This window comes from Centruroides vittatus, unplaced genomic scaffold (assembly GCF_030686945.1).
Source record: "Centruroides vittatus isolate TY-2023 unplaced genomic scaffold, ASM3068694v2 contig_717, whole genome shotgun sequence".
Taxonomy (NCBI): Eukaryota; Metazoa; Arthropoda; class Arachnida; order Scorpiones; family Buthidae; genus Centruroides; species Centruroides vittatus.
In genome coordinates this window covers 2,932,195-2,956,817 of record NW_027122456.1, presented here as the reverse complement: position 1 = coordinate 2,956,817, position 24,623 = coordinate 2,932,195, and the positions used below count along the sequence as shown (strand labels likewise).

The window sequence follows — 24,623 nt, the reverse complement described above, 5'->3', positions numbered from 1 at the left end:
TTACTGGATTAACTCTCTTCTTAAAAATGAATTAGGGAAATAACATCTTGTAAATATGTAATGATGACTTCTAAAAAAGCTGCTTTCAATCTGGGAATCGCCCATCTTAATAAGAGTATTCACTAAACTGAGAATACTCTTGTTAAGAAGCACAAAAAACAATAAGAATGTTGAATGAAAAAATGAATTATTTCATCTGGCTTATTGAGCTCACCAGCTTTCATAACTCAAAAGTCAAATATGAACAACTTTAGTGTTGCTGATGCATTATACCAATTTTATTGAAACCATCATTTATGAAGAGGCCCAGTGTTTGAAGTAAATTATACATTACTTAATTTATAAATTTAAAGATGTAACTATATATGTGACAGAAGCAGTGACATAGGACTTTTAGTAAATGTAGGCATTTTAAAATATCCCTGTAAAGATTTGAATCAGTGATAGGATTCTGCTGAGCTGCTTAACTGTACTGAAAATTTCGCTCAGTTTAGTCAGCTGGTATTAATTATTTTCTTTAATAGTATGCTTAATCATTCCAAAAAAAAATTGCAAATGATAAAAAGATTAACATTTGAAAGAAATTATCTTGCTGACAAAGAACTAATCACATGTTTTGTCCAAATGTGAGAGAAAAGTAATAACGTGAAAGTTGATTTGGCAAAGTAAAACTCGGGGCCGTACAAGTGGCCTTGATTTCTGGTAGATTTGATCATTGACTCCTCCTCAGTTTTCTTTGATGAGATTAGAAGGAAGCAGCGAGTTGGGATTGAGGCACAAATACAAAAGCATATACAAAACTTTTAGCAAGTGCCATCCAAAATTGAAAGGTATAAAGTTGGCGATTTGCATTTCTCATAAAACATTTTCAGCTCAATACAATACTTATAATTAAAGTTACTCTAGTTAATCAAAAAATGAAGCAACAATAAGTTCTGTATGGTTTTTTGGAAAGAAAGTGAAATTTTATAGTTAAACAAAAATCCAGGTGAATAATCAATGCTATCTCCAACCTATTAACCAGAGTAAAATTTGTTCTAAAATTCGCTAACATTTTCCTCGCCCCTTCCGGGCACTTCCTTAGGCATTCGACAAAAGACCGTTGCAAGCTGTATATTGACCTTCAAACCTCCCTTTCGAAGGTGTTCGATTACCTAATTCCCTAAGCACATGCGTTTCTCTGTACTATAAATTTTCAACCCGTATAACCTCTTGACTTTCTAACGGTAAAAATCGGAGACAATAAATATAATTACATGTTATCTTCCATTAAGAATTGCCACGCTTTAGAAAGGGACATTTCTTCCTTAAAGTTGATGGTCTTATTACATTAAAAATTGTCGGGATGATTTCATATTTAGAAATGAAAATATATTTCTTACTAGACTATACAATACATGAGTCCATTTCTATCTGTCCCTTCACACGCTTTCTTAGAGGCATTAACAAGTCTATGGCGGAACCGTCCTTTTATTTGAGGCTACTGTCTGCCAACAAATGTAAAAAAGTTAAAATTCCTCTAGCGGTAGCAAACACAATTCTTTAAAAATAAAATTATTACATTAAAAATTGCCGGGACGATTTCATATTTAGAAAAGAAAATATATTTCTTACTAGACTATACAATACATGAGTCCATTTCTATCTGTCCCTTCACACCCTTTCTTAGAGGCATTAACAAGCCTACGGCGGAACATGAGTACAATACATGACTATAGACTTGTTAATGCCTCTAAGAAAGCATGTGAAGGGACGGATAGAAATGGACTCATGTATTGTATAGTCTAGTAAGAAATATATTTTCTTTTCTAAATTGATGGTTTTATCTTCGCACTGCGCTTTAAAAATTTCCATGGCTTTTAAAATTTTAAGGTGGTCTTGATGAGGGGTGGTAAGAATGATACACGCCCTATCAAACTTCACTGTGATGTCAGGGTCTGTTGCGTAAGTCGACAGGGCTGTTGTGAACCTACTCCGTATTATGTCTGCTTTACGTTCCTTTAATCGTACTTTCAAGGATCTTTTTGTTGCACCCACATACACCATTTCCCTATTAAGTCTTCCATCCATAATAGGGACTTTGTATATGCTCGGTAACCTATTGGGGTTTGGACGATCTTTCCTGTTCCTTGTCTGAACCCTAATAGGTCACCGGATGTATACAAAGTCCCTATTATGGATGGAAGACTTAATAGGGAAATGGTGTATGTGGGTACAACAAAAAGATCCTTGGAAGTACGATTAAAGGAACGTAAAGCAGACATAATACGAAGTAGGTTCACAACAGCCCTGTCGACTTACGCGACAGACTCTGACATCACAGCAAAGTTTGATAGGGCGCGGTATCATTCTTACCACCCCTCATCAAGATCACCTTAAAATTTTAAAGGCCATGGAAATTTTTAAAGCGCAGTGTGAAGATAAGACCATTAACTTTAAGGAAGAAATGTCCCTTTCTAAAGCGTGGCAATTCTTAATGGAAGGTAACATGTAATTGTATTTATTGTCTTTGATTTTTACCGTTAGATAGTCAAGCGATTATATGGGTTGAAGATTTATAGTACGGAGAAACGCATGCGCTTAGGGAATTAGGTAATCAAACACCTTCAAAAGAGAGGTTTGAAGGTCAATATACAGCTTGCAACGGTCTTTTATCGAATGCCTGAGGAAGTGCCCGGAAGGAGTGACGAAAACATTAGCGAATTTTAGAACAAATTTTACTCTGGTTAATAGGTTGGAGATAGCATTGATTTATCATCCCGGTGTATCAGAAGGATTAGAAAGTATATTATATTCCAGGTGAACATCTATGCAGTCTCCAAATTTAATTCTGTTTAATCAGAATGAATTCTGGTAACTGTTGTTCTTGATTGCGAAGCATGAGACAGTTTGAAGAATTTCAGGATAAGATTATTATATGTTTGTTGACAATAAGAAACCAGGATGCCATTGGTGTTCAAATTTTGATTTGTTAAGAGAAGTTAGTTAAAGAAATCAGAAAATAAAATAGTATTTTGCTTTTATTTTTGTTCAAGAACAGTCTTGTGAAGAAGAATCAGTTGCTAAAATTTTAAATTTCACTAGTGGCCTGAATTTTAGTTTTTTCATTGAACGTTTATTAAATTTTGTTCTTTTTGGTTAACAGGATGCCAGAAGACGATTGTGAGGAACTATCAAGTTTAACAATTTAGCCCATGCGACTGCTGGCTTTGAATAGCCCACTTGACTGTTCATGGAGTACTTGATGTTATATAATTTTAGGGGGTTGTGGGGCTCACCTCCACCCAGGCACTGAGACGCAAGCAATAGTGAGCACTGAGGTGCATATAGAATAGGCGGTAGACTGATACTGATTTTCAGAGTGAAGGGTCAACAATTCTCAGGTGTGAAACTCCTCATTTAGAGCTTGAATCTTACCCATTGCTGTATATATTAACCCAAAAGTACCTTAAATTTTACTTTAATATTTGTAGTGGTAATATTCATTTTGCACAGATATTTTTAGAAACACTTGCTTAATTGTACTCATAGTTTATTTTTCTCCTGATTAAAATCTACAGTGTTGCTGCTGTCTAAATTCTATATTTTGTTATATAAAATATAATTTTCATTAACACAACATTTTTTTTAACTTCTTTGAAGTTATAGAATCTTTATTAAAAATATTTCTTTTTGCAAACTCTTATAAAAATTTTCATAGAACATACTGTATAATTGGTTTTAGATGAATGTCTTAATAAATTAAAATGTTTAAAAGTATGTTAAAATAATTTATCATCATATATTTGTTAGTATTGATAATTATTGCTAAATTAAATTATTTTATCGAGATTTTTCAGAACTTCTACAGATTATTGAAAAATCTAGGTTTCACAGCTGTTGTGGCATACTTACAGTGCTACAAAACTAAACAAAAATAAATTAACTACACTATTGGACAGAAATTAATGTCTGTGGAAGTTATAGCAGACCAAGCCATCTCACAAGATACTAATATAAATGCATGAACTGTTGTATTCAATCCAGGGGCTGATCTACATAGGGACTAATAGGGCTTAAGCTTTGGGCCCCCAAGTGTTAAGGGTTCCTAAGTATTAAGGGCTCACTGTTGTAATAAAAAGAAAAAATATGACAAGGCTCCCTCTGTCGCGAAGCAACAGAGTTAACTTTTTTTTTTAATGTAAACAATCCGCATGCAAGTCAGCCATGTCGTTTACTCGTGAAGTCCACGTGTAAAGTTATTTATTTCAATAAAAAGTAACAGGTTATGGGCCCAGTCCACGTCCAGTTCACGTGAAAATAAGAAAAGTACAATTTTGAATGAAAGAGATCATTGTGGAGCGCCTCTGAAGTTATACTTGGTCGAATACGTGCGAACGAGAACGAATAGAAGGAAAATGGCTGCCAGTGGGGATTACAAGGTAAACGTAGATAAGCTCGAAGGGCCTGAAGATTGGGCAAAATGGAAATGGCACGTTTCTATGGTGTTGCGTTCATATGGATTAGAAGATATTATTAACGGAAAACGTGTACGCGTTGAGTTACCAACAGAGCTGACGAATGAACAAAAGGCAACATACGCTGAGTGGCAGAAAGACGACGCGAGGGCGGCAAGTTTAATTGCAAGTACGCTAAGTAAGCCAGTTGCTGAGCTTGTGTTGACGTGCAACGATGCGAAAGAAATTTGGGATAAATTACGTGCGCGATTTGAGCGCAGCAGTACGCAACGTTTGAACATGTTAATTGAAGCCTTCTTTCGAGTTAAACGGGATGAGAAGGAGGACATTAGCACGCATGTTGCCAAATTGCAAAAGTTATTTGTTGATTTAAACGACGAATTAACGAAACACGAAGAAAATACTTTGTCTGAAAGAATATTAAACGGCCGAATTTTATCTACATTGGGAAAAGACTATGATAATTTCAAAGACCTTTGGGACACGATTCCGTCAAAAAATCAAAGTTTGAATTTACTCATTGAAAAACTGTGCACGATTGAACTGCGTGATCAAGGCACAACCGAAACAAATGCGTTTGTCGCTTCTGGCGAGTATAAAAAGAAGCAGAATTCTGGAAAAACAAAAATGTCAGTGGAACGGGCAAAACAAAAATTTCCATGTAACAAGTGCAAACAATTGGGTCATTGGGCAGCAGATTGTCCGCAGAAAAAGACAGGTGTCGGGAGTAATAAGCAACGAAGTGTCAATGTATTCATTTCACATGTCATGGGCGCGTCGGTTGGAAACTACATTGATGCAAATAAATGGTATTGTGATAGTGGCGCAACCAAGCATATTACCCCAAACAAACAATACTTCGTCTCATATAGAGAATTTGTTGTTCCTGAAGTAATCTCACTTGGAAAGCAAAATATGAGTATGTATGCACATGGCCAAGGAACAATAAGGATTCAAGTTCGACGAAACAATATCTGGTATAATGCTGAAATGAAAAATGTTTTGTACGTCCCTGATGCAAGTGTCCACTTGTTTTCTGTCAGAGCAGCAGCATCGAACGGCTACAGGATAGTAATCGATGACAGAAGTGTTAAAATTCGAGACGAAATTAATAAGAACACTGTCATGACGGGTTACATGAAAAATGGTCTGTACATGCTCGATATACGCGTTGTAAAACCATATGAAAACATTCGGGTGAATTTTGTGACAGCGTCTGATACTCTACAGGTGTACCATGAAAGGTTTGGTCATCAAAATAAACAGCATGTAAAAGATGTTTTGAAGCAAATGAACATCAACGTGGAAGGTTGCAAAGAAGAATTCTGTGATGGATGTGCTTTGGGAAAAATGCATAGACTACGATTTAAGCAAAGAATGAATCGTCCAACAGTTACTGGCGAATTGATCCATGCAGATGTGAACGGACCAATGTCCACCGAATCTTTAGGAGGAGCACGTTACTACGTATGTTTCAAGGATGACTTCAGCAAGTTTCGACGAATTTTCTTTTTGAAACAGAAAAGCGAAGTATGTGATGTGCTTGAGCAATTTTTAAATGAAGCTAGAACAAATGGACATGTTGTCAAACAATTCAGATGTGATGGAGGTACGGAGTTTGTCAACAAAAGAGTTGCTGAATTGCTCGCAAACAGAGGGATAGAACAATGGATTCCTCCACCTTATACACCTGAGCAAAATGGTGCAGCTGAACGCAAAAATCGTACCATTGTGGAAACAGCACGTTCTATGTTGAATCCAAGCAAATTACCGAAAGGATTGTGGGCAGAAGCATGCAACACTGCCGTATATCTTTTGAATCGTACTGGAAAATCTTCAGTTCAGAACAAAGCTCCTTATGAATTATGGTATGGTAGACAAGTAGGAAGACTTGATCATCTGAGAATCTTCGGCACTGGATGCTACGTACATGTAAACAAGAATTTTCGATCGAAGTTTGACAATAAAGCTATTTTCGGACAGTTGGTTGGGTATGTTAACGATAAGGATGGATTTCGAGTCTGGATTCCTTCTCAAAGAAAAGTGATTATGAGTCACGATGTGAAATTCAAACCAGAAGTCGTCTGCAATCGGCAAAGTGATACTGTGGAATTTGACTTTCCTCGAGAGCAGCAGCCGACATCGGGTCGGTGCACTCCGTTGTCTGAGGTGAAAGAACCGGAGGAGGTCACATGCCGAAACGGAGAAAATCAAATCAAAACTGAAGAATTCGTCACGGCGTCTTCTTCCGGAGGAAGCAAAAATCAAAGTGAATGTGATAAAAGAGAGGAATCAACGGAACTTTTATCGAAGCAAAATAATGAAACTTCTGACAAAGAAAACTGGAGAAGCAAGAGACAGCGAGGTAAACCATCCTGGATGGAAAGCAATGAATTTTTAATGATGGCAGGAGTTGTTGCTGGGGAATACAAAGACCCAAACTCATTTTCTGAAGTATTGCAATCGAACGAGAGAGAACTATGGATGCATGCCATTCATGAAGAAATGGAATCTCTAAAAGAAAACGACACATGGAGGTTAGTCGAACGTCCGAAAGATGCACAGGTTGTGAAGAATCGTTGGGTTCTGCGCAAGAAAACTAAAAGTGATGGAAGCACTCGCTTCAAAGCTCGGTTGGTTGCAAAAGGTTATGCCCAAAAACCAGGAATTGACTACGAGGAAACATTTAGTCCTGTCGCACGTTATGACACTATTCGAACCTTGTTAGCAGTAGCAGCTGCAAAGAGTATGCAATTGGAACAGTTTGACGTAAAGACAGCTTTCCTCAATGGCATACTTGAAGAGAAAGTGTATTTGGAACAACCAGAGGGTTTCGATGATGGTACCGGTCGAGTATGTCTCCTGAAAAAAAGTCTGTATGGGCTGAAGCAGGCACCACGTTGCTGGAATAAACGATTTATCGAATTTATGAAGAAAGCAAGTTTTCAAAACAGTACTGCAGATCCTTGTCTTTTTTATCGAAACCAGAATAAAAGGCAACTGTATATCGCAATTTATGTAGATGATGGTCTCATTGTCGGCAGTGACAAGAAAGATATCGCTGATTTTTTGAAAGCTCTGCAACAAGAATTTAATATGACGACAGGGTCTCTCGACAATTTTCTTGGGATGAAAATAAAACAATATGAAGATGGATCAATTACAGTAAGTCAAGAAAATTACACAAAAAGAATATTAGAAAGATTCCAAATGGCTGAATCAAATGCAGTCTCAACCCCTGTTGGCTGTGAAGAAAGTGATCTCGACGAGGCAGTGTCATCTGATATACCCTATCGCGAGGCAGTGGGCTGTCTCATGTATCTTGCAACTGCGTCTCGTCCAGATATCGCCTTTGCAGTGAATAAAGCTGCTCGAGCTACAGAGAAACCAACTATTCAAAATTGGAATCAGGTAAAGCGTGTATTTCGGTACTTGAAAGGTACTATGAACTGGGGCATCATTTATAATAAAGAAGAAGAACTGAAAGTCTACAGTGATTCAGATTTCGCTGGTGACAAGAAGACAAGACGTTCAACAACTGGAATTATCGCGAAATTCTCGAATGGAGCTATATCATGGACTAGCCAATTACAAAAAGTAGTGGCAACTTCCACAACTGAAGCAGAGATTATCTCAGCAAGTGAAGGAGCAAAAGAATTAATCTGGCTACAACGTTTATTGTCTGAATTGATTGAAATGCCAGAGCAGCCTCCAACGCTATATATTGACAACGCAAGTGCTATAAAGCTAGCAAAGAATCCGGAATTTCATCAACGGTCCAAACATATCGAGGTTCGACACTTTTATGTACGTGAAAGATTTTTAAATGGTGAACTCAAATTGGAGCACATCGACGGAAAGAACCAATTGGCCGATCTGCTGACGAAGCCGCTTGAACGTGTCCGATTTGAACTGCTAAGAGAAAAGATTGGTTTACGAAGATTGTAACCATGTAATCATTAAGCAAGTCTTATTTTTTCTTTTGGAGGAAGTGTTGTAATAAAAAGAAAAAATATGACAAGGCTCCCTCTGTCGCGAAGCAACAGAGTTAACTTTTTTTTTTTAATGTAAACAATCCGCATGCAAGTCAGCCATGTCGTTTACTTGTGAAGTCCACGTGTAAAGTTATTTATTTCAATAAAAAGTAACACTCACAAAAATTGAATTATTATCATAAATTTTTAATAATTTTTCATTAACAGTTTATAAATAAATAAATTTTATTTTGATGTTATTAAAAATGAATTTTAAACCCCAATTTAAAGATTCGTAATCTAACATAAAATGGGGCCCCATTGGACTTCAGTAAGCCCTAGACCCTGAAAAACCTAGATCTGCTCGTGATTCAATCCATAAGTGTATTACCATACAAAAGATTATATCAAGATTATTAGTGCCATTATTGAATAACATGGAATGAATAGAAGCTACATAAGTTACTTTACCAATTTTAATGCACTGTAATGCCATCATTTTTAGGTCTAGAAAAACTGTTCTAATGCCATATGATTTTTTTAAAAATTATTTTCATGCTGGTAATAATAAGTTTCAGTGCTTCCATTCAAAATTTTGAGTTATGGTACCATTAATCACAACTGTGAGTGTAACCTATTTTTAACTTTATGTATCCTTAGTGCAGGCAGAATAAGTTATGTTTACCAACTTCCACTTGGATTGCTCAATTACAACATTTCTATAGAACATTGAGTTTTGCACCTAATGTTATTTTTTGAACTAATGTTAATGTTATATATGTGATAGTATAATATATGACATTTCATTAAATCTTATATATAAAATTATTTTTAAACTCATTAATTATTAATGAGTTTCTAAATATATAACAATATTTAAAAATTAAATATTTTCACATTTTTAATTATAAATTTATGATTAGTGAAATACATAAATTAGAAACTAATTTGAATATTTTTAAATAGAAAAAATTATAATTTTTAAATACTACTAATAATTTTCTAGACGAGATCAAATGAAGCATTTAATAATTTAAGATATCTATCACTTCTGAAAGAACCATGTGAAGAAATAGCTAATTCATCTTTGCCAGAAATACCTGAACAGTTACAACATATTTTCAATCTTATTAGAATAATTTGGATTAATAGTCCTCAATATAATAATGATACTGTTAAAATTACCTGTTTATTTAGAAAAGTAAGTTGTTGTTGATTTATTTTGAAATTAAAAAGTATTGTTTTACTTAAATTCTTATTTGTAAACATTTATTATGTAAATATTAATACTCATATGATAAAATCTTGTCTGATGTGGAATTGTTATAATTTTTTAATTACATTTTATAATTATTAAATTGAATTCAAAAATTATTCCAATTATCAATATTAGTAAAAGATAGTTTAATTTAGATTAAACTGGAAGAAAAGAATTGGCTCGAAGTGGGGCTCGAACTGCAACTGAGTGCCTTGAGTGGATGTTTCTGGACGAGGGTGCAAATGCATCCCCAGTCGGCACCGTATTAACCGACGATGGTTATATCTTAAACTTATACAGTAGAGAGTCGTTAATCTGAACCCCGGTAATCCGAATCACCGGTTATTCGAACGATTTTCAGTCAGACTGTGTCGTGCTGAATCGAACGTTTTTGATACTAGATTTACTTCTAAAGTATAATTTTCATGTTTTTATATTCTTCAATATATTTATTTTGTTTGTACAAAACAAAGAAATAATTTTTAACGATACAATAGCCTCGACTATTATTATAAAAATTTTCGTTAGGCTTAAAATTGACGAAAATTCAACACAAAGTGACACGCAATGGAGAAATATTCAACACGGAACGACACGCAACGGAGAAAAATTTGAACATTGGACAGTTAATATATTTTTTTGTACATAATTGGTTATCCGAACAAATCACTAATCCGAACAACCCCTGTCCCCAATTGATTTGGATTAACGACTGTCTACTGTATATACTGGAAGAGGAGATCGAATCAAAGGTCCAGATAGTGTAACTGGCAATATGTCTGCATGGTAAGCAGGAGTTGCAGGTTTGAGTTCTGCTTAGGGCCGATAGTTTAATTGTCTAACATTAGATCAAATTATTTTTTATAATTTATTAATAGTTAGCCAAAATATAGCCTGAACAATTCAGAACTAGAAGTATGATTGAAAAGAATAAAAACATATCTATGCTTTGTCAACTACGAAAAGGCATTTGATAATGTCAACCAAAAGGTGTTATTTAAAATATTAGGCATCATAGGAATAGATAGAGAGTTAATAAATATTATTGACCAAATATATGAAATTCAAAGAACAATAATCAGGATAAAGGGAGGAGGAATCCAATTGGATTCTAGTGACAAAAGGAGTAAGACAAGGATGTGGTCTGTCACCATTACTATTTAATCTATCCAGCAAATAGATGATGAGAGAGGCACTTGAGGATGTGGAAGATGAAATAAAAATTAATGAATGTCTAATTAGTAACATAAGATATACTGATGGTACAAAATCGTAGGCACAAAAAACCTTTCACACTCTATTTCTAGCAGACAAATTAATGAGCACAAACGTTTTCGGCCGTTTTAAAAGGCCTTCTTCAGGTGCACTGAGGACGGTTGGAAAGTCAGATAGCTATCCGACTTTCCAACCGTCCTCAGTGCACCTGAAGAAGGCCTTTTAAAACGGCCGAAAACGTTTGTGCTCATTAATTTGTCTGCTAGAAATAGAGTGTGAAAGGTTTTTTGTGCCTACGATTTTGAATTAGTTCTAGCTTTGTGTACAGAGATTACTGATGGTACAGTTTTATTGAATGACACAAAGAAAGCTGCAGAATATACTCAACAGTATGAATAAAATTGGCATAGAAAAATACTATATGAAAATAAATGGTAAGAAAACAAAAGTATAGAGGATTTCTAGGGAGACAAATGCTGAGATTGATTTACAAATCACTTTGTGGTCCAAAGAGTTGATAGGAATGAAGAATTTCAAATATCTTGGAAAGATTACTCTGGATTACTGAAGATAATGGTACTGTACAATTTTGAAATCAAAAGTTGAATGTGCAAAGCAAAATTAGCCTTCTTCTGAATATCTCATGTATTAACAAATAAAAGCCTAAATAGAAGTCTCAAACTAAAAATTAAAAACAAACAAACAAACAAAACCTATACACCAGCAATTTTTATAATAAATACAAATGTTTTCGCCCATGTTGAACTGCATCATCAGGCAAACAAATGCTGAGACAAACAGGGGATTGCTGAACATGTGTGCAGGGGGAAGTGATGTATGACATAAGTGTGAAGTCACCAATCCGCAGGATGTCTGAGCAGTGCTGATTCGTTTGTGGGAATGTTGACACAGACAACTTTCTAGTTACAAACAATTAACCTGGTTTATTGTACAAAGTTGCTTAGAACTATATAAGCTTCCAACTGTGTACGGTTTTTGTCTCCTGGTTCTCATAAAAGTCGATGGCCCCAGAGTGTTGTCAGTCGGTGATCAGCAGTTGGAGCAAAGGATAACGAGTGCAAAGTAAGGATGGTGATGTCAAAAATTCCTTTTTTTTTTCTTTTCGTAGGATGTTCACAATAGTAAAAACAAGTCAAGGAGCTCTCTGTTTCCTTCAAATTCTGGTTTTTATAACTTATTCATGTCCCTTTGATTACCTACCACTTTGATTGGTTGTTTCTACTCATCTTCACTTTCCAATTGGTTGTTGTTTGTTACAAAATGTAACGAGATCAGAACCTATATCATGGGAGGAGTCAAAATCGTCTGTCAATTTGATCCCATTCGAAGATGGTTGATCGTAGGACTTACTTTCTTCTATTGTTATAATATGAGAAGTACACTTTTTCTAACAGTTTCCTTCAAACGTGTCCTTTTATGGACATGAAATTTCTGCCCTTCCTTTTTTAGTAGTTTTATAAAAAATTTTTTTCTATATACAAGAAAACAGAATTAATTTATTTATGGGGTTCTGGTCCACTTCCAGAGCCTCACATAAGATGGGAGATTTATATTTCATAGAAAGACTTCCACACTATGAGAAAGGTGTCAACATCACAAAAGTTTACAGCTGTGTTATTGTGGGTGACCTTATATATTTCCACCTGCTCCAGATGCTTGAGGAAGGGTTGCCTGGAAGAGTTATGGTTATGTAAGAGGCCTGTTTTGTGGAATTCCACTTCGATGTCTGGGTCAGAGGCATAGATAACCAATGCCATGTTGGCCAATCTTTTCATGATCTTTTCTGATGCTCTTTGAGGCAGGTATTTAAAGGGCGAGTTATAGCGTCTATGTATTCTAAGAGCGACTAGACCTATACTTTTGCCGTGGAACTTTTCATTGTATCTGATTACTATGCCATAACATTCCACTTTGTTATATATCGCATCTTTCTTCTGTTCATTTATGTATATGCCTTTTCTTTGTATCCCCTTTTTACATATTGCTCCTTTTACATTTGTATCAACTCCTCGTTTTGTAATTTGCTCTGTAACTGGGTTATGTTTATGCGGCACCCAGAATGTACTGTACATGGTATGTTTTAATAAAATACAAGTCTAAGTCTAAGACCTATGATTGATGATGGGGATAGTATAGATGTCTGGTTGGTCTTTAGCATTGTGAGGGAGGGAGGAAATTCAGGGACTTCTATGGAAAGCTAATTGAAAGTTATTTCTCCTGGATATTTCTTTGTAGGGTGGCTAGCTTCTTGTTGTAAGTGACAGTCCTATACTTTGTATCCTGGGAGTGTTTTATTTGTGGGGCAGAAGTGGTGTTGGAAAGACAATGAATAAGACCTTGAATAATATGTGGGGAGTAGCTATGCTGAATGGCATACCAGGTGATCATAAGGAGCTCTCTTTCTTTTAGGTTTTCTTTCTATCCTGTGTGTCCAATGAATGGGTGAAGGCCCTTTAAACCAACCTGAATCTGGCCATCTTCAAGGTGAACAGATTGTGGGAAGAGGCAGGAATGAAGGTTGGGCAGAGGGTAGGTTTTCTGTAAACCTGAGTGGATATGCATCCAATGGTTGAGGAGATCTGGAGGTCCAGGAAATAAATGGTATGTTCATTATCCTGTTCAAAGTGGAATAAAAGGTAGGGGTTTCATTTGATTTCTTGCAGGAACTCTAGGATATAGGATTTATTCTGCCAGATTATATGAGTATCATCAACATATCTTGCATATAGAAGAATGTGGTTGATGAAGGCAGGAAGGACGGTGGTCTCTAGCTGGCACATGACTAATTTGCATAAAATGCCTGATATGGGGCTGCCCACGGGGACACCCTTACTTTGTAGGAATGTGTCTCCATTGAAGGAGGGAAAAAAAAAACGAATGGCACAGTAGATCAGTCAATTCCAAAATGTTTTGGTGGTGTTTGTCTGAGTCCTGTATATGTGAAAAGAGGAAATTACGTAGGGAGCAGAAGCATGGTTTAATACATATGGATGGATATAGAGATTGAAAGTAACAGACAGTGAAGTGTGGTGGGCCCTGGCTCTTAAGTTCCTTGAGGTGTATGATTAAATCCAAGGCATATAATATAGAGTATGGATATGGAGGAAGGTGGTTTAAGATGAAACTATTGACCTTTTTCTCGAGGTGTATGGTGGGTGATGAAGCTTTATCAACAATATGTCGAAGCTTTGTACCCAGTTTATGAATCTTGACAAAAATGAAGATGCATGGAGTAGCTGGGGCAGTAACTGAGGTGTTACAAAGTTGGAGGATACCTGCCAGAGGGGTGTTGGTGAGTCCTAGGATCCTAGACTGTAGTTTACTGAGGTAGTTGTTGGGGGCAATAGAGCATTGTGAATCATGGATATATTCCTGGATGCTCTTGTGATATGTGGATCTATACATAAGCATGATATTTTTAGACTTGTTGGCCTTCAGGGTGATGATGATGATAGCCTTTATCTGTGATTTGGAATCTTGTAAGGATTTCCAAAAAGCAGTGTTGTTTCTGTTAGTGGGTTTATTTCTACCATAAAGACAGTTTTTCATCTGTAAAATTTTTTATATAAATCATCCAGGCTCTTTAACAGCTGTCCATTTCTGTGATAATGTGTTCTGGTGCACTCTTAGATGGTGGAGGGCAAAAGACAAGCCTTATTTGGTGGCTAGCTGTATACTGTCTGGGGGAACTATGATGGGGAGCTGTAAGATGACCCTATTGAGGTGACAGGGATCTATGGGGTGCTTTTGTTTGCTAAGTAACTCGGAGATCTTCTTGTTGTGTAGTTTACAAAGGTGTGTGTCAACAGAATCAGCAAGGTCGATGATGTGATGGTTCATGTGATGTTTGATATGATGATTGATGTGAGCAAGTAACGGAGGGTCATTTCTTGATTGTCTATCTCAGTTGGTAGTGATTTCACATTACTCATTTTTAATAGACCTCTTTTTGTTTCCAGTGGAATTTGAGACTCTTGGATCATGGGAGAAATTGTTGTTGCTGTTTAGGACAATGATAAAGTATTAATATGATACCAATCTGAGATGGTCGATCTTGGGAGTTACATTGGTTATTTATTTTTTTTTTGTCATCTATGTTTTAAAATTTTTTTGTTTTCTTTTCTTTGTTCTTTTCTATTAAAAATGAGAAATATCAACATATTTAGTGAGGTTTTGTGTAAGGTTGCCGACTTCCAGGGGAAAACAGTTAATCACGCGTCAGGAGAACCTAGGGTCGAAATTGTATGTGGGTGGTGGCGGTAGGAGACAAAGATGACAAGTGTCTTACACAAAACCGTTTATTCTAACTACTAAGTTAACTTACATATTATTGAGATACAACACGATCTAGATCGTTAGGGCAATGTAGGTATGGTGATGTTGGGAACGTTCTGGGCTTCCTAGGTCGTTTTCGGAGAGACAGTCTTCTTGTGGCGCTGATGAATGAAGGGATGTGGTCCCGTTGTAGAGGAGGAGGAGTTCTTTGGTCTCTGTAGACGGCAACCCCTTTTCCGGGATCTTCGGACAGTCTTGACTGGTGTAGACTTGACTGGAGAGGAACCGCCTGTCTGGAGGAGAACCGCCGCACTTCTTCCAAGAATGACCGAAGGAGGATCGAATTCTCTGTCTGGAGGAGAACCGCCTGTCTGGAGGAGAACTGCCGCACTTCTTCCAAGAATGAAGGAGGATCGAACTCTCTGTCTGGAGAAGAACCGCCCTTCGACCCTGAGATCCGGGAGTTTTATAAGATTTTCCCGAAACCCGAGACCGATCCGGGTCAAGAGGGGTTGACGGAGCCTTTGAAGTTCGCGCTCGTATTTCACGCCATTATGGCTCCAAACAATCTGCCATATGGTCTGGCGGCTAATTTCCCCCCTTTGTTTCTCACTCCCGACACTTGTTTGCGAGCACCTGGACAAAGCTCCTCTCTTGGTTGACATCCCCTCGGTCGTTCGTCATCGAGTCGCATTTGTTTTAGGATAAGTTTTAAGAAAGTTTCTTTCGTGTCTGCTCTGCATCACCAACACGTGTTCCTGACCCGAGTTGACTCTCGAAATATCCGACTTTTGAACTTTATAATTATTCACCACTTCTACGAGTTTTTGTGACCCTTACATTTGGAACTGGAACCTCACAAATTAATATTGACTAAATTAACTTAAATTTAGGATTTAAGTTTCTAAATTTCTAAATTCCTAAATTTAAGTTAAATTTAAGTTTATTAATTTGAAGTAGAAAATTATGCATGTATGTAACACTGCCCAAATGCGGGAGTAATTGTCTGAGCACAACAATTGGAGGAGGTGGAGAGATTTACCTACTTGGGTAGTGTTATTTCCCAAAATGGTGATGCAGAAATGGACGTGAAGTGCCGCATTGGAAAAGTAGCAACAGTCTTCTGGTGAATGAACAAAATCCAGTCCTCACCATCCATCTCATTGAGAACCAAATTCTGCCTGTTTATCTCCATTGTGATTCTGATAGCTGTTTATGCTAATGACATTGGGAAACATCAATAGAAGGCTTGATGTCTTTCAACAAAGATGTCTATAATAATGAATCCTAAAGAGATGATACACTCAAACCTGTTTTTGTGCGGTCTTTTTTGTGCGATTTTTTATACGTGCAATGTGTTTTGTGCAATTACTTTTGTGCAGTATACCAATTTGATTGAAATTCATATACCGCACACAAAAAATCACACAAAACAAATCGCACAAATAAAAAATCGCACAAAAATAGACCACACAAAAACAGGTTTGAGTGTATTTAGATCATATCACTAATGAAGAGGTTCTCTGGAGTGGGGTGTGCAAACTTCATAACATTGTTGCCTGTAGAAGAGTCCAACTGGTTGGCCACATTTTTTTTATGGAGAACAATAGGATCCCTAAGACAGTCATGAAATGGGTTCTTCCTGGTGCCAAATGACCACAAGGACACCCCAGGAATACTTGGCGTAGAACTTTTCTTCAAGATTTGAAGATGCTCAATATGACTTTGGAGGAAGTTGAAGCCTGCACCCATGATCAAAATCAATGGAAGATAATTGCTGCCTTGTATGCTACATAGCATTAGAGGAACTACTACTATTACTACTATAATTTATTTTTAATATTTTCTGTATTTAATAATTAGTTTCTTCTAGAAGTGATTTTAAGTTGATGTCTAGTATGATATATTGATTTTATACATTAAAAATTTATAATTGTATTTCATTTGAACTAAAATTAATATTAAATATTTATTTTTCATTTTCATTTTTATAATTAAATATTTTAGTAACTAGTTATAATTTTTGAAAATGTTTTTATTTAAAATAGCTTAATAATGAATTGATCAGGAGATGTAGTCAAGAGATAAATCTAGAGAGACTTTTTAAAATGTATGCCATATCAACTAAGACGGCTGTATTAGAAAGTATGGACTGTTGTGAGAAGTATAAAGACATTTATTTAAATGTAAATATTATACATAAAATCTAAAATTTTATTAAGTTTATATATATTTATGATTGGTTTTTTAATTTTAAATACATAAAAGAATTTTAACTGAATTGTGAGCATTTAGCTTGTAGAAAATTTTCTAAAATCACTAATTTTCTCTCTCCATTCACATTGCACAGTCTTTTCTAAAAGGAAATAGATGATTTGTTTTTATCAGTTTGTTTATCATATGGTAAAGCAATAATCTAATTTAACGAAAATATTTTTACTGCTGTTGTTTTTCTTATAAATAATAATCTAAAGCTACAGAAGTGTGAGAAGCCAGGGGGTTGAGATTAATATTGGTTTAAACCCCTTTTGATCAGCAATGGGTCAGTAAGGCTCGCTCATGTTGTCACTGGATGGCTTTTAAATAGAACTATTTGTCAAGTGGGGAGGTGTGATGAATCCATTGATAGTTTGACTGTTCTCTGAAGTAAGTCCATGTGAGACTCATTTAACAAAGAATAACAATTTAATCAGCTAATTTAAAGTTACAAGACATGCATAAGCAACTTAATGTCTGGTACTAGGACTAAGGACTGAAATATATTGGTTATTCTAAATCTGGCTTTGGTCCCAAATGATGATGGGGGACTATCTACTTAAGTCTATGTTAACCGAGAGAGAGTTTACATGAACCTCTGTATTGGTTGACTACCTCTGATGAGCCGATGGCTTTGGGACGAATCGAAGTAAAATCAGCATCTAGCACATCTTTTATGTAGGTAAATTGGAGTGGAGAGTGGCAAACGGGCCTTGGTCTATGGCTATCTCAAAGAATGGAATATGGTGGGACGGGAGTTTTGGAAGCCTGGAGGGCCACTGGCTACTATGGTGGTACTACTATGGTTTATGTCTGTTGTCCTTGAATGATCTGCCTGAAGGTTGGGTGTGCGGCTGTTATATCCTCATTTGGTGTGGGAATTTGGTCTTGTTGTTAAGTCACGCGAGTGCATGGCCAACGAAAGGACAGGAAATACGAATAAAACAAAACTTTATTTTTAATTTTATAGAGAAAAAACAATTATTAACAAAACACTTTTCTCCTCCTCGCATGATGATAGGCAGGATTCTTTTACGACTCCAACTCGGGACCTCGCACACATGTAGACGAAGGAGGAATAGACAAAGAAAAAAAAACACGTGGTTCACACAAAAGAAGCGCGACTCAATGATAGTGAGTTACAATGAAATATTAACCGAAATATTATAAACTAAGACTAAAACTAACTTACAAACTATAGAGAGGAGAAAGAAGAGTTAGATAGATATAGAGAAGTATATGAAAGAAAGTATAGAGGGTACCCAGGATAATGATACGTCCTCGAGATCTTCGGGTTGGGGAATTATGTTTAAGACACTGGCTACTATCTTTCTTCTTTTCCAGTCGTATCTCTGTTCCGCTGAACGAGCTGTTCCGATTCTCTCTCACCGTCTGCTCCATCTCAGCTCCACACCAAGAATGACCGTTCTCTGTTCGTGTGCCTCAGGGTCTTTTCACTCCTTTGTCTTTCCCCTTACTTCTTGGAAAAGGACTGCCCACCCGCAAGGAAAGTGAAAATCAAAAGATCGAGAAATAAGGGAAATAAAGAACAAAGAATTGAGGGATTAATGTTATGCTTATGACTATCGCGTATATACAAAATTATGACGTACCGTCAGATTGTGACTATGTTGACTGGTGATGACACTTCAAATGTGTCATCGCTGGGCTGGCTAAGATGGTGGGAATTAGACTTGTTATTCTCTTTTTGTCATGGAATTGTTTAAGCCATCAATGTTCCTACACATCAACAACAACTGGATAGTGTTTACAATTTTGAACGATTGTTGATGGTTTGACGTAATGTTTACTTATCCTTTATTTATCAGACCCATGAGAGATGGAAATACCATAAATCAGGAAAACACTTTTCTCCCCGTTATCATTAATTGAACAATTAACACCTGGATCTTACAGAAGTGAAGAACAAAAATCACATCTGAATTTGTACAATGGATTTAATTAGTTAAAGCTGAATATTATTTGTATTACAAATTTCTAAATTTTGACAAAGCCTAGTTTATAAGCTAGAATTTTTTAGAATTCAAAAATTAGAAACAAATAATAAACAGTAAAAATTTGAATGTTATTTTACTATGGTAATCTCTCTAAAATTAACTATATAAGTATATTTATATACATAAAAACAAAAATTTATATACAATAAAGGTAAAAATAAATAATACATAAAACACAAAACAATTTCATATGTCAAAAATTAACAAATTTTTAATGCTGTTAGAAGATTTAATTCTCAGGATAATTTTTTTGTTTTATTGTTTCTTCAATTAACTTTTTAATATTATTTTTAAGCAAATCTATTTAGCAAAATATTTTAAAAATATTTATATAAAAAATTTATCTATTTTTCTTAAAAAAATTATAGTTTCATTTATTTAATTTTTTGTTAGGTTTCAAATATGCATAAGAAATTTTCATCTGTTCCATGGGATATAGATGAAGTTGGTGTATTTGCATCAATTGATGCTTTTATACAACGATGCAAAGATGTTATTGAGGTATTAGCTTATTTTGTATTTATACATACATTTAATTCATAATTCATTAATTTAAAATTGAAATATTTCAGTAGTTTAGCAAATCTTGAATTTTTTTTTATTTCTAACTTCTATAACTATTAATGCTGTGTTCCAGTATATTTAGGTTTTTTAAATTAAATGATGTTAGTTTACTGTTGTGTAGAATGTAGATTCAAACCCAATGTGGTCTCTCAATTTGTCTTGATTAGTAAAGATCAGAATATTTTTTCTCACCTATGTTGGCCAGTTCATTGCAGATCAGGCCTGTCTGTGATGAATGAAATTGCAGAAAAATACTGTAGATGCAGTAAATATTAAAGGTTTGCCATGATCAAAATATTTGCTAATCTTATTTAGAACAAACTCTTAAATCCATTTAAAACTTGGAAGAAATGCAGATATTGGAATGACCATTAGGATCATTATGGTTATCAGCAGCTCTGAATTTTTAGTCCTGTCAGCATCTTATAATATTTAGGCAATATTGACGAAGACTGTGGCCACAGTCATAAAAAGACATTTAATGGATCACTTGTGAATAAAAACACACTGTTCTCAGATAGAGAATGGACGTAGGAAAGATGAAAGGATGGCTAAAGATCTGCACCCACTGTCTTCTACTTCTCTCTGCTTCTTACAAATTCAATAAGAAAAACTAGAAATGAAATTGGTATAGGATGCTTTTTTAGCATTCTCTATCATCTTTACAGATATACTCAAAGTAAAGAGAGAAGAAGGATATTATATATCCTCAGAAAGAAATAAAGAACTCCTAACAGATATCCCATCAAAATTGAGTCATGATTCTATGTAAGCAATGAAACACAGAGAAAAAGTTGTTTGTATAGTTTTCAATATTTGATGCAAGATAAAATGCAGAGAGGACTAAAAGTAGGTATACATTAGTCAACACATGAGGGAGGACATCTGTGTGATTGAGATACATAAACAAGGACTAAATACAATTTTCTGAATCTTTCAATATCTATGTTTACATACTATATGAAAAAATACAGACAAACAAGTACATACTGACTGACTTCTAACTGTATACCTACTTTTGGCCCATCCTGGGTAATGAGATTTTTGTCTGATATTGTTGGAAGTTTATTTATGTTATTAATACTACGATCAGATATGTTTCAATTGTTTGCATGATATCTTACATTATCAGGTCTCCTTCTAAATAAGCAAGCTTTATCATCAGTTATATTTAGTATTGAAAAGTGAAAGAATCATTAAAATAAATAAAACAAAATTATTAATGTTTGTTTCTTTTTCAAGAATACTAACAATTTTACATAATATTATTATGACCTTGTAATTTATAATGAAAAAAATGTGAATATATTAAAATTAACTTTATAAAAAAATAAGAATGTATACATTACCAATATGATTTTATAAATATTGTTATAAATTTACAATTACAATATGAAAATTACATAAATAATTGAAAAGAAAATAACACGATAAAGCAACAAAACTCTAATTGATATAGCACTGGATAAGACTATGAATAAAGAGTAGAAAAGGACTTTATTATATTTATACTTTATGAATTAAAAAAGTTTGCCATTAACAATTGGTAAAGAAGTTTTTATTGTGAGCTTGAAAGACACTCTAATAACTAAAATATAAAAAGGTATTTGCTTGATTTATGGATGTGGATCATTTATAAATATTTATTCTACTCAAAAAGAATATGTTAAGAACAAAATACTTGATAGATTGTTTTTATTAGTCTTGTTTGAATATCAATGTAAATATGTTTTACATTAGTATATGTTTAATTTTTAATTTTATTTACTTACTTGGCTTACTCTGTTATTTTCTTAGGAATGTTTTTGTTATTATATTATATTTATTCTCATATTATAAATAAATAAATAAATATATATATATTAACAGTATATATATATATATATATATATATATATATACACTGTTAATCAAGGGGGCTGACATTTCCTTTAGTGTACAAAATAAATAAATAAATAATAACATTTATTTATTTGTACATTAAAGGACTTTTTCATTACCCATATTTACTTTTCACTACCTGTATTTACTTCTCCATATAATCACTACCATTCTCTAAAAATTTGTGCAACAAGGAATAATAATAACATCTTCATAATAACTTTGAGAAACAAGTTCACATTTTGTTTCTTCAGTAATATATATGTTTATGAAGGAAGATCATAATAGATATTTATAGTAAATTTATTTTCTATTTGTTCTTATTCAAATATGCTGACTCAAAAAATCTTATTCAAATAGAAGGATAAAAGATTATATTAGTTTTTCCTTAATTTCATTCTTTCCCAAACTTTACTTTCCTTTAGTGTTTTGTACAGTTCATATAAAATTCTAAAATCTTATTTGTTGATATGATATAATGATTCATATGTCAACAATGTAATGCATTATTCATCAGAACTTAGAAATTATTTATAGATAAAGTGACAATAATAATATAGGAGCTTAACTACTATTACTTTGAGTCAAAACACTTCAAATAAAAAGAATTAATAAACTCAAATAACTAATATATTATAAACAATAGGATTAATTAGTAAACATTCAAATAAATAGATTAGCATTTATTCAGAATTTTAATCGTCAGTGATAATTAAATTTTAATTATATCAGGATAAAAAAGATTGCATTATTTAAATAAAACAATAGTGTGACAAAATTCATTGTGAACAAGAATTATCAGTATCTAAAGGATTTGTTGACATCTGTCTTACTCACATAAAACAGACAAAAGTTATGTTATAAATTGTTACTCTTAGTTTTATTCTTTAATTTCAAAAATTTCTTTTTTGTTTTTAAAATGGCTATTTAAGATCAAATGACTATTTTCTTGGCATTTATTTTTAAAATATTTTTATTAATTTTTAATTTATATTTTAATCAAATTAAAGAGTAAAATTTTTGTTTTTAATATTTTACAATTTATTTTTGGAATTTATAAGTTAATATTTATGGATTAAAAATCTGTATGAATGGTAATTTGACTATATAAATACTTACTATACTTTTATAATTTATTGATTAATTATATTTTATTCTGCTCTGTATTTTGATGCTGATGATGGAAAATGTAATAAGCAGAAAAATATTTTAAGTTTAAAATTTTAAATTCAAGTTCCAATATTAAGTATAGTATTAAGAAGAATGATTTTTCTTTGAAATAGAAGTGAATGTAATAAGACTCACTTTTTAATACATTATCAAAATGTTTTTGATATATTATGATAAGATCTTAAATCATTTATATATTGTAATTTACACTTATTTTCAAATATTTAAGATAAATGGAAAACAAGTTTCAAAATGAGATTTTAGAATTTGTTGCATATATTGGATAACTGTTAGAAAAATTTTATTTTGTATTGCACTTGTTTATTCTCTATTACCAAGGATGTGATGATATATTTTTAAAACCTTATAAAAATTTTTATTTTAAAATATAAAAATATTTTGTTTGATTTTTTGATGGCTTTTCATATGAATTTCAAGAATAATTTGTTTTATTGTATTCTGTGAAGTTTATTAAATATTTGTTTTAAAATTGTTTTAGGTGTGTGATTGTGAGATGCAGTTTGGTCGTTGGCAAGATGGCAAACAAATGTTGCTTCCAAATTTTAGTGGACAGAAAGGATTTGAAATTACAAAAAATTTAAAAGAAATAGAAGATAATTTTATGCATTCTTTAAAATTATTAAGTGAAGCAAAAGATTCAGCATTTGATGTGTGGTCAACAACATGGCATAAACATTATAGAATGTAAGTTAATTCTGATACCTTTAAAATTTAAGATTGAAAATACAGTCAACTCTGCATAAGTCGACACTCCATGGGAAAGTGGAAATGTGTCGAGTTATCTGATGTGATGACTAAAGTGAAGTTGGAAATAAAACCACAAAACTACAATTAGGAAAATACAGTAGTGCGTTATACAGTAGTATAGGCTTACAATACATTGTGTCTTTCATTTGCAATTACTCTGTAGATGAAAAACTGAAAAATTTGTTTAGTGTTGTTTGTTTTGAGCACTTAACTGTCTCGACTTTCTTTTTCAACGATCATGAACGCCTTGAAAACATCATCTTTGCAATTGTCAATTGTTAGCAAGTAACGTCTAAGAATTCTTAATGCCTCTAGCGTGAGAAAATGCAAAATTGGATTCCGGTGTGACATTGATGTAGATTGTATATTTTCTTTTTGTTTATCTGTTATTATTTTATACATAAAAATACATAAAATGTTAAGGCATTTTTATTAATATGTATATATATTAATTATATATTAATAAATAAATCGACTCCTCCTCCTCCTGAAAAAAAAATGAGTTCACACCACACGTGCAGAGTGAATTCATTTTTTCAGGAGGGGTGACGACTTATCGGAGTGTGGGACAGCAAAAGTATGTCGACTTATCCAGTAACGACGAGTTAAATGGTGTCGAGTAAACCGGAATTTTTTAACATTAATGCCTATGTAAGTCGGCTGGGACCACAGAAAACTGACTATTTATCCGATGGTGTTATCTGGGTGATGACTTATGCGGACTTGACTTATATACATAAAATAATAATTAAATATTTACTTTTTT

The 24,623-nt window shown here is 33.7% G+C and overlaps 1 protein-coding gene across 1 annotated transcript in view; it reads left to right on the top strand.

Annotated features, from left to right (window-relative positions):
* Nucleotides 1-24,623, top strand: part of LOC136980687 (dynein axonemal heavy chain 2-like) — a 647,596-nt gene that overhangs the window by 275,176 nt on the left and 347,797 nt on the right. The window contains exons 2-5 of the mRNA XM_067276853.1: nt 9,441-9,632; nt 17,249-17,386; nt 19,868-19,975; nt 23,589-23,794. Coding sequence (XP_067132954.1) covers nt 17,309-17,386; nt 19,868-19,975; nt 23,589-23,794 — 392 coding nt within the window. The 5' untranslated portion in view covers nt 9,441-9,632; nt 17,249-17,308. The remainder of the gene's footprint in view (nt 1-9,440; nt 9,633-17,248; nt 17,387-19,867; nt 19,976-23,588; nt 23,795-24,623) is intronic.